The sequence below is a fragment of the Protobothrops mucrosquamatus genome, unplaced genomic scaffold (genome assembly GCF_001527695.2).
Source record: "Protobothrops mucrosquamatus isolate PMUCROS unplaced genomic scaffold, P.Mucros_1.0 scaffold420, whole genome shotgun sequence".
Taxonomy (NCBI): domain Eukaryota; kingdom Metazoa; phylum Chordata; class Lepidosauria; order Squamata; family Viperidae; genus Protobothrops; species Protobothrops mucrosquamatus.
The window spans coordinates 71,516-83,178 of NW_015386749.1; the positions used below are offsets into that span (position 1 = coordinate 71,516).

Genomic DNA, 11,663 nt, shown 5'->3' on the forward strand with positions numbered 1-11,663 from the left:
TTAAAATTTTAAAACAGTGTTGACCTTTGAACCAATTATGGAAGAAAGATGTAATTTCTTCTAGCAGAAAACACTTTAACCTTACTATATATTCTGAATGGATATCACTCATTTTTTAATTGCCCAAAATGATTCATATCCTTAACAAGTTAGGCATATTTCCAGTACAACAGTAAATCCTTTATAATATCCTTTTAAACATTTCAGTTAAGCATATTCTTTTTTACATAAACTTTCTTCTGAGGGATATTAATATCTCCTTATACTTTTTTAGGCTTCATTAACTTCAGTATAGTTTCCAAAATTTGCTTTTTATGGCACATTTAAAATGTAAAGTATGCAATATATTTATGTGAAAAATATATATCTCAAGTTTTAAGAACTTCCATAAATTTGGATATTTTTTTTTGCATTAATTACTTGCATCTATGGCCTTTCATCTTTCTATTTTAATCTTTGTTGCCGCACCCTTTTCTTACTCAGAGTCCAGCATCCAATGCAGTATTCTGAATATTACTGGCTTTGAAACTTTCTGCATCAGTTAGGCATTTAGTTAGCAGAGGTTTAGCTGTTTCCTGTTGCTCTGAATCAAAGAAATGTTGACTTTTATATGATTTAGAGCTTTCATTAAACAAACAGTCTTTTCTGTCCTCTTGCTTGGGTGGTTTAAACAAATGCTTCTTCTGGTGCATCCCAAGAGCAGCTGCTGTTTTACAAACCTTGGGGCACTGAAAACATGCGTAGCCCTTTCCAGTGTGCTCACGCTTATGCCTTTGCTCATGATTCCTTTTGGTGGAAAGATATAAGAAGCCCTGAAAACAAAACTGACAGTGGTAGCGCTTTTCTCCTGTATGGATTCTTTCGTGTATTTTGAGTGTTTCGTTGAGAGTGAATGCTTTGTTACAGTGTTGACAGATGAAATCCTTGACGGCAGAATGGGTGCGTTCATGCTTCTGTAAATTGCTAGAGATTGAAAAACGTTTCCCGCAGGTTTTGCAAAGGTAGGGTTTCTCCCCCATATGGCACCGTTTATGCATCCTTAGGGTAGAATTGCTCTGGAAATGCTTTTGGCATAAATCACAAGTGAAAGACTCAGACTCTGTGGTCTCCCAGTGTGAGTGGTCATGGGATACTTCTGTAGAAGTATTCTCCCTTTCACAGAGCTTACAATAAAGATCTGGCATTTTCTCTTCTCCTTCTTGATTACAGACCTTCTCTTCAGGAATATTCCTAAGAGCATAAGTGGTGACATAGGCCTTCTCACTTTCCTGACAGGAATTTCTGCTCCTGTATTTCTCTCTCCATTTTGCTTTTCTCATTTTTCTTAGTTGTTTAGATTTCTTTTTTGGTTTGTAATTGTAATATGGCCGCCAAGGTTTATCATTAGAGTCATGGTCACTGATATCATCGCCCATTTCACTTTCAATGTCTGCCTGACAAACTCGAGACATGATTCTCTCTCTCTTTTCCCGTTCTGCAACCTGAACTGTCTGATCACCTTTGGATTCATATTTAGATTTTCTACCTTTTTTGTAAAACAGTTTGGACCCCAAAATATGTCTTTTCACAATAGCTTCATTTCCAATTTTAACTGTTATTTGGCAAAGAGGAGCAACATTGCTGTCAGCAGATGTTCCTGGCAGTGCAGGTTTTGCGATATAAGTTTCAGTCTTACTTGAAGTTTCAAAGATGTGTGTAGATGTGTTAGAAGGTATCCCTGTATTTGTTGTATATTTTACTTCCTTTGAAGTTGCTTCTCTGTCATATAGGGGCACCTTTTTCTTTTCTTTATTGCTTCTTGTTCTACTATTGCCATTGTCTGACTCATGTATAAGATCATTGCTCGCTACTTGATTGATTGTAATATCTGAAGTTCCCTTATCACTTCTTCCTACTGCATTGACAGCATTACTGTGCATTATCACTGAGGAAACTCTTCCACTATGCACTATAACAGAAGATGCTGGATTGTTATAGCTAATAACAGAGGTTGAATTCTCATGGGAATTGCTATTACTAATTGCTTGACAAGAGGAATCATATTCCTGAGGACCAGAATTCTCAACAGAAGATAATGTCCTTCTGTTAGTGGGAGCATTATTGTTAAGATCTGTCCTTGATGAAATTTTCCAGGAAGAAACATTTGGAGGATTTTCAGATGTTGCTGTAGCATCACCACATGAAGAACTATCCAAAGAAATACTGGAAGCTGGCAACATATTGTGTTCAAAATTCAAGGATGACAGTTCAGAAGTGACAGTATTCTGAATAATACAGGTGCTAGATGGAACTTCATTAACTTGTACACTTTCATATGATGAGTTTCCGTAACTTTTATATGGTGCCCTTTTACATTTCATAGGCAAAAGCCTGTAAAGCTTGTAAGGATATACATTTGGTTTTAAGCCACCATTAGCTGTTTTCTTGTTTACACCAAGTCGGTGATCAATTGCATGAAAAGATTTCTGATGGTTTTTGAGTATATAGTATGTCATAAAAGTCTCAAGACAAAAGATACATTGGTATCGCCTTTCACCCGTGTGCCAGATTTCGTGTCTGGTACGGTACTCTGCTAACGCAAAGACTTTGTTGCAATAATGGCATGGATAGGTTCTTCTCCAAGAATGAACATTTGAATGTCTTCGGAGGCTAGACAAGGTAACATAGGTACGTTTACAAACACTGCAAGTATAAAGTATCTGTCCACCAACAACTTTAACAAAATGGTCTGTTTCTGGCATTGTACCGTTTGTAGCAGGATAATCAGTAATTTCGTTTTCAGTTTCTGTGGGCTCTGGGCTTACATACGAGGTGCCAGTTTTTTCATTTGAAGGAGCAAAATTATCCAGACTATTCTGCTCATTTTCATTTTCAACACACAAATTATTCAGACCCCTACATTCTTGTTCATGAGTCTCTAGTCCAGCAATATTTTCAAACTGTTTGCTACAATATTTGCAAACTAAAGTCTCTTGAGATTGTGAATGAAGTTTAAGATGAGTGCTTAACTGAGTTTTATCATTAAATGATTTAGTACAACAATTGCAGTTGTAAGGATGTGGAATGTCCATAGCTATTGATCCAGAAAGGTTATCTGATTTATTTTCATTTTCCTTAGAAGAGAGAATATTGGCTTTGTTTGCCTGGCATTTTTTAAAAGAATGGCTGTGGTCATTTATGACTTTATCGGGAGCCTCTGAACCACTTCCCTTGTGGGCTGATATCTTTACAGTAGGAGCATCTGTAATCTGGGAGTTAAATATAGCCTTTGGTGCATTATATGAGCGTGTTACTGATTTAACTGGAGGCACTAACTCGGCAGCTTCAGAACAATCTTCGCCTGTTTTATAAAGTGGGGTGTTTTCATAATAAAAGGAATTTTGTTGTAAAGCATTGCAACCTGTTGTAACAGCATAGGAATGTTCAGCTAATGTGCTGGCTCTTTCAACCTCTTTGCATGCATCAGTCCTGTCCAGATCACTATTGGATGCTTTATTTGTTTCAGGCATTTTTTTAAAATTTGCCCTCAGGTCAAGAGGAGAAAACAAATTATTACTACTTTCAGTTTCAAAAATTGAGTATGCATTCGTGATTCTTGGTCCATTTGTAATGGCTGAGTCTTCCTGTCTTTTTTCTTCTTTTACATCATTTTTTTCAGTATTGCAAAATGAGTACAGACAAGGGGAACTGGAAAGGCTCTTTTCTGTAAGATCTTCTAAAAAAGATATTCCCAATTTTTTGCCAGCAGCGGCAAGATCCACAAGAGACTCTTGTTTTTTAACAATTACTGTAGAACTATAGATGTAATTAAGTATCTCTGTGAACACTTCAGCCTTCAGACCATCTAGTTCCAACACATGTCCAGAAACGCAGATTGTATGACTCCAAAATATATTTTTGAAATAAAGGCTTGAAGCAGCCAGGACGTTACTATGGGCTTTGAATTTGGTGTCTTCTACAATTATGGTGACATCACATAAAATGCCCCGAATGCGTTGTTCATTTAATATGGAAAGGACTGTGTCACTGTGAAAGTCATCTTTGAGATCCTTTAAGTGGGACATGATGATCATCTGTTTAAATAAAGAAGAGATTTTAAAATCAACAAGATCAAATGCTAATACTTATTGTCCCCATACCCCATCACAAACTAATCACTCTCGGCCATTTGCATACAATATATACCTACAATACATACTAATTAAAATATTCGCAGTACAATTAAAACATATAATGAGATCAACAAACAACAAACAAGAACAATAAATAAAGAAAAAATGGACAAATATGGACAAATATGAAGTTCAGAGGATATCTCAAGAATAGTTCTGTTTTCAGGAGTTTTTTAAAAGTCAGTAGGGAATAGGGAATCTGATCTCCAGTGCAGACTATGCCAGAGCAGTGACATTGTTATAATTGACCAACAGAATTCAGAAACCATCCTTCTTTAGCCAAAGAGCAATTTTTAAAAAAATCACAGAAAGGTAACTACTATTATCATTAAAAAGCTAGCTCTCCCCCCCCCCATGATTTTAGTGTATATTTTGCCATAAAACTATTTTGCCATAAAACAAAATCAGAATTGTTGCTATGGAGAATTGCTGCTTGGTCATCAATGAACAATTAGTCTTGCATACAAATCATTGCTGAAATCTGTGATTATGCATTTCCAACAGCTGCAACCCTCTAGGCATGATATGAGGAGAGAATATAATGATTTCCTAACTCTTATAGACCAGGGGGAAAAATAAAGAGTTTGATACATGATGCTTAAACAGGAAGGCAAATAACATTAGGCAGGCTTTATAAGACTGTGAATTAAAACAATGGCATAAATTTGGTTAAGGTAGGCCAAGTAGACTTCCCATCACTACCTGTATCTTGTGCCATAGCTTTAACATAGCCATGATAGCATACACATACAGCAACATTTGGACAACCATGATCTGCGGGAAGGAAATGCAGAAAACCTTACCCTTTGCTGACATCTAGTGGTGCCTGCAGATTTACAGTTCAGATCTTGTATGCCTAAATAAGAGCTTTTCCCCTGGGCAAGGGGAGGATACTGAACAAAGTGGAAAGTTAAGCAAAAGGGGAAAGGGAGATTTGGAATGACTGAGATGAGGGGAGATCTTCATATTTATTTGTTGCATTTATACAGTTGCCCATCTCGTATACATGATTCCCATATTGCTCAGGCCCACTACTTCTGCTTCAGAACATGAGAGAATATGCACTGAGCATATATCTGAAACTTCTTAAAGCAGCTGCAACTCTTTATATCACAAACCCCAGTAAACAGAGATTTCATTCATCCATTCATTCATTTTAGAGCACTTACAAGCTGCTTCAATCAGAATTGATCCTAGCGGCATACAATTTCCCTTTTATAATTAGGATAAAAATAAAAGTCAAGATACAAAAACAGCATAATCAATAGAATCACCTATGCAAGACCCAGAAATGAAACACAATCTACAAAATAGAATTACAGGTAGTTCTCATTTAGCAATTACCTTGTTCAGCAATAATTCACAGTTACAATGGTGATGAAAAATGTGGACAGAGAGGACCACTGGTTTGAAAGAGGGGCCAAAGAGGCCATCTAGGTCAAAATTGAACAGCCTTCTCTCAACAGAGGAGGAGGGATATGACATCATCTTCAGTCTACAACACAGTCCTTTCAACAGTTCCAAGAAGGCTCCACACCCAATTGCACTATTCAGGTGACCCTGATGACACAGATAAGCATCTAGGTGGCATTAACAACTCGCTAAAAGAATACAAATGACCAGCTGTCTACAAAGAATATAAATCCTTCCATTCCCCACCATCCCGTCAGCTGAAGAAGCTTTTTGGATGAGAAGCAAAATGTCTTCAAAGAGAAAAAAGAAAGCACTTTTGGGACAACCATGACCTGGATAACTGAGAATCTTCATAGAGAGTGATGATAACTGAGCAATTAGATGGGAGAGGACTCTTAAGAGGCAGATACAGTGAAAATAAGTATCCTAAATGGAACCTCAATCATGAAATTTAGTGAGAAAAAGGAAGTATATTCAATATTACACGGTGGATGGTTGGGATGTTCATGAATATTATAACTATTATAATTTGGGCTGAGACACATATGCTTTGTGTTGTAAAAAAAAGTTAGATATTTTTAATAGAATGTAATCCAATTTAGCTGAATGGTACTTATTGTAAGAGTTGTTTCAGACTGTGGTAAGATAAATTGCCAAACATTTTTGCAAATCCAGGCTAGGTCTCTCTCCTCAGTGACTATTTTTAAAAGTTTGGGACTACGTGAGAAAGTAAGCCAGATTCCAGATATTTGAATAGCTGTTATATAAATTCTCATTTGGAAAGCTAAAGTTACATGTCAGAATTCCTGTTGACTGCCAAGAGTGGTAGGCGGAGCCCTGCCCATTCACAAAACACTTTCTTGTCACAAAATAACATTCACGATATCCAGCCTCCAGGATGCTTCTAGGTACCTCAACTTTGTCTCTCATTTTGGGACAAAGAAGTACCTAAGAATGTCTGTGGTGCTCATGTAGGGCTTTGAAGGATTCTTGTAAATGAAAAGGATAACAAGCCTCAGACACTGGCTTTGCAGTAAGCCAACATTTCATACATTTTTTTTATTTGAAGACTTTAAACAAAATAAATATAAATGACAAAGACCCTTAAAAGCTCTAAAGAAAATACCTGGGACCAAACTGAACTGATAACCCAGCTAGGTTTGATCATAAATAAACTCAAAGAAGGAGACATAAATGGCATTGCCCTACCTCATATTAAAATCTAGCTCAAATACTAAAATGTATTAGATACAAAGCCACAAAAATAGGCATATATTTCTTCTTTGGATTGTGAGGGTTTTCAAAAATACATCACTATGGGGGATACAATCAATAGATTTGGGATGAATGGTTCAGGCTTGTTTAGATTTCTGAAAAGAAATTCAACATTACATTTATCAAATTATTTTTGCTGAGAAAAAATGTTGTAATGATTTCTCCCAGCCCCACACACACACACAAAATAATCCCACGCATCAGAAAACTATTAGTGATAAACTTTTGTAATTTTGAAATACTGTTTATTATAATCTTTTGGTAGGACTGTTTTATAACTCTACTTCTCTATTAATTCTGCAGTAAAAAATGTATATGGGTTACAATTACCCCATGTGATTGCAATGAAATAGTTCAAAGACTAACATGCTATTTAAAAAGGCATTATAAATATAATAATGATTTTATTATTATGAAACCACAAAATACAATAATGTTATTTATAAAACAAACCATGCTTATGTGATAAATTAATTCAGGATCAATCTTTGGAACTGAAAAGTATAAAAATAATTGAGCTATGTTTTAGAGATCATAATTTCTAGATTACAATGTCAGCCATTAAATGGTTTTCAAAAATTAGCAGAAGTATTGTATTCATATATTGTATAAGTTAAATATAAGTTGGTAAGTTGTAATTTTGGTTTTGTGTCCATACCTCACAAATTTATATTTGTTTATAAACATGAAAAGAAATGTAAATTCATACTAATCAGAACGATAATGTCTTGAAATTACAATGTACTTCAGTTTTTGACCCCACATATGGAAACCTATGTTCATTTGAAGGTTAATATACAAGAAAGAATCTTCAAAATAAGAGTGTTGATACGACTATACTTTAGCTAAGCAGTTCAATAGACAAATATTAAGATCATGCTATGTGTTATGGAATTAGAAATACAAGCATTTGACATCTAAAGTAAATTACACAATGCAACCATTGCCTTTGATTAAGGTTGGTTTAACCCAGTAATGAAGGCTGTCAACTTTGTCTTCTGACATATAAACTAACGAAATTTACAAATTCATTCCCTTCTTTTTCTCTCCATTACTTGCTGATAAAACAGGACCCCATTGTTTACAAAGGATTGATAATTTAATTTGATTTAATATTTCTAAGCATGCCAAAAATATTTTTTTTCAGCTGACAAATGAACAAAAAATAGGGAGGAGGATCGGGGGGGGGGATACTTAGGTATATCTCGATCATAATTGTCTGATATCTTTAGATATTTTAATTTTATAAATAAATCTGTTTCTATTTTCATTGGAGTAGCTGAATATCATTTTTGGGAGTAGCATATTATTATTTTTGCAGTTGAAATTATTGGCTATATATTTCACTAATAAACTCCATAAACAATCTTCAAGGAATGTTAAATGACTTTGCTGCATATAACTTTCTTTTTATAATAACACCTATATTCACAAAATGTATGTATCTCCATTTTAGCAACTATTTTTCACTTTAAAAAACAATGGGTGATTGCTAGAACTTCTGCAGGCAAAATATTTTTCATTGCACATTTGCATTTTTCTATTGGAAACGTATATATACTGTACATATTTCTGTTTCTATACATTTGAAGGCTAATATACTAGAAAGAATCTTCAATAGAAAGAGTGTTGAGTGGAATGTTCATTGAACAATTAATCAAGTCTGCACACAGCCTTTTCCATATATAGCAGAAAAACAGATTCCTCCTGAATTCAGTCTAGAAAACAACTTGCATGTTTGACCACAGATGTTTTGTGGATGTCTGAACCAATTTAATCACTGGAGAAATTAATGCCTTAAATTTACCTGAAACAGAATGTATTGAATGAATCTCTAAATGGGATTTTTCCTGTTATGCCCCTACTTCCTTATTGTCTCTCATACTTGCATTACCGGTATCTTGGTCTTGTATGTGTTACCACAAGATGGAGCTCACTTCAAAGGAGACTACATCAGACTATTGAAAAAAAGAAAATAACAAATATAATTTTAGTAACATTTATTTCTAAGTTGCTACATTATTTTTTAGTCATTTGCAACTAACAAATCCTGATTTATTTATTGTAACATCAAGACTTCCTATGAACTAACTTTGACTTATACCACTAGAAATTATGAGCACAATCAATACTTTATATTTCCTATTTACTCAGAACTGATTAAATGCCAGTATCAGATACTGGCATTTATTAAAATTATCCACAGATTATCATCATCCATATACTTGTTTCAGATTGCACTCCTAGAAAAAGTGTCCTGATGAAACAAGAAGATTGAGTAGCCATATTTGTTACAGCATGTGAATAATGGGCTGATAGAACAGTGACAAAATTGAGGGTTCTGCTTTGCCTACTGTTTGAGTCATGATAGCCGTCATGGGACTGTGAAGGAGAAAGATGTATTATCTCTGAAGATACAGTTCTATAGTTAAACAAAGATGGATTTTATTTTCCTTCTTCTGTGTTAAGGCACAGAATACAGAATAACAGAGCTGGAAGGGGCCTCGGAGGTCTTCTAGTCCAATCCTCTCCTCAAGCAGGAGACCTTATACCGTTCTAGACAAATGGCTGTCCAATCTCTTCTTAAAAACTTATAGTGACACACCCACAATTTCTGGAGGCAAACCATTCTACTGGTTAATTGTTCTCACTGTCAGGAAATTTCTTCCTAGTTCTACGGTAGGTTGGATCTCTGTTTGATAGGTTTCCATCCATTACTTCTTATTCTGACCTCAGATGGTTTGGAGAATAGTTTGACCCCTTCTTCTCTGTGACAGCTGCTCAAATATTGAAAGACTGCTATCATGTCACTTGTAGTCCTTCTCTTTGTTAGACTAGACATTCCCAATTCCTGTGATTATTCTTCATACTGTATGTTTTAGCCTCCAGCTCTCTAATCATCTTTGTTGATCTTCTCTGCACCCTCTCTACCATCTCAACATCTTTTTGGTATCGTGGTGATTGTATACATCAGACCAACTCCCTAAAAGGGATAGAGTTTGACTTTATGTTCCTCTAAAGCAGTGGTTCTCAACCTGTGGGTCGGGACCCCATTTGGGGTCGATCGACCATTTCATGGGGGTCGCCAAGCAAGGCTGTCCGCCATTTTTTTTGTCCGCCATTTTTTTTGTCCATTTTTTTCCCCCTTTTCCGGCGGGTGCCTTACCTCCCTTGGGCTGGGCCAGCTGGTGGTCGGCCTGCTCCGTCTCTGCCGCTTACCAGCTACGCCTCGGCTGGCGCAGGGGGCGGAACCACGCATGTGCGGCGCTCCCGGGCAGGGAAAGTCCTCGACTTACGACCGGTTGGGTAGTCCTTGACTTACAACCAGTTTAGTCCTCGACTTACGACCGGTTTAGTCCTTGACGTACGACCGGTTGGGGTCACGGCATTAAAAAGGTTGAGAACCACTGCTCTAAAGAGAAGGATCTAACAGAGTCCATATGAATATTAAGCATGCAAACAAAAGAGTTACTTTTAAAAGTTGACTCTGTTTGTCAAGTCATGACTCAAATGCTTTGAAGCCTCATTCATTTCCATTCAAAATTAGCCATATACTTAAATCCCTTATAGGAAATTAACTTAAGCAGTGTTTCCCATAAATTGCTCCTTAGTTGTGATCTTTGGATAGAGACCCCAGTTTAAAATATCTGTATAAATATTGTGCCCATTTGTTCAAATTTGTATATCGAATAAGGCACATAGACAAATGTAAGCATAATGAAACTAAAATAAAATGAAATAACCAGAATAAAAATAAAACATTTATTAAATATGAAAATTATATCTGTAAGATTAGGTAAATCTTAGGATATAGTAGCAGTATAGATTTTCGTGCTGTCTTAAAATAATGAACATATTTGTTCTAAGCTTAATTCTGATTATATTTACTTGCTTGTAACAAAGAAGTCCTAATATCCCCAAGCTGCCTAATAATAATGATAATACGGCCTATAACTACTAATTATATGTGCATTCTAAAGAATAAAATTATAAAACAGCTATCCTTTATGCCTCAATAAAACTCAAGTGAAAAATCAAAGTCAATATCCAGCAGTCAGAAAAACTAAGATGATGAAATACTAGAAGATAGCCAAAACAAGATAATGCTTGAACAGAGTAAACTGTGACCACAAGAACAAAGAGAAGATAAAAATCCTTGTAGATCTAAGTAATTCTAGAGGAAAGAAGGCAGCAGATAAGTAGAAATAATGAAAGGCAAGATGGCAATAAACCGAAATAGCACCAATAACAACAGTAGGAGGTCAGGTGCATAGTTAGCAAGAAACTACAATTATTTCATTGGAAACCAAGGTTTTAACTGTACAAATGTTGAAGGAATCGTTAGGCAATAGATGCAATCTCAAGTCAAGGTGGATACACAAAAACAGAGATCCTTTCCCCACTTTCATCTACACATAGGGCAACCTCTTATCTTCATGCTTTTGTCTTCATCTTCTCTGAAATCTGTACCTGATCAGCTTTAATTCATCTTTATTCTTTCCATGTTAACATCTTGTTTTCCCCTGGAAGCAGTAGTAAGTTATATAAAATCTGTATTAACTTCACTACTCATTATCTCAGAGGCAGTAACTCTCCCACATGGGAGGGATCAACCCAACACCCTATTGGTTACTTCATGCTGGTTCTAGGAAGCACCACCTATTCTAACACTGTTCCAAGGACATCCTATTTTAGAGAAAGTGAGAATCTGGCACTTTGAAAATGAGGTCTCTTAGTGCCAGCATCACCAACTATAAACTGCAGATCATCTATCCCCGTGGTGGCGAACCTATGGCATGCATG

At 35.8% G+C, this 11,663-nt stretch overlaps 1 protein-coding gene across 1 annotated transcript; it reads right to left on the bottom strand.

Annotated features, from left to right (window-relative positions):
* Nucleotides 1–479: 479 nt before the first annotated feature.
* On the bottom strand, nt 480–8,682 carry ZBTB38 (zinc finger and BTB domain containing 38). Its single transcript, XM_015816309.1, has 2 exons — nt 8,668–8,682; nt 480–4,073 (listed from the first exon to the last, which is right to left on the bottom strand). Exon 2 carries the CDS (start codon nt 4,071–4,073, stop codon nt 480–482), a length of 3,594 nt encoding a protein of 1,197 aa, XP_015671795.1. The 5' UTR covers nt 8,668–8,682.
* Between the last annotated feature and the right edge of the window lie 2,981 nt (nt 8,683–11,663).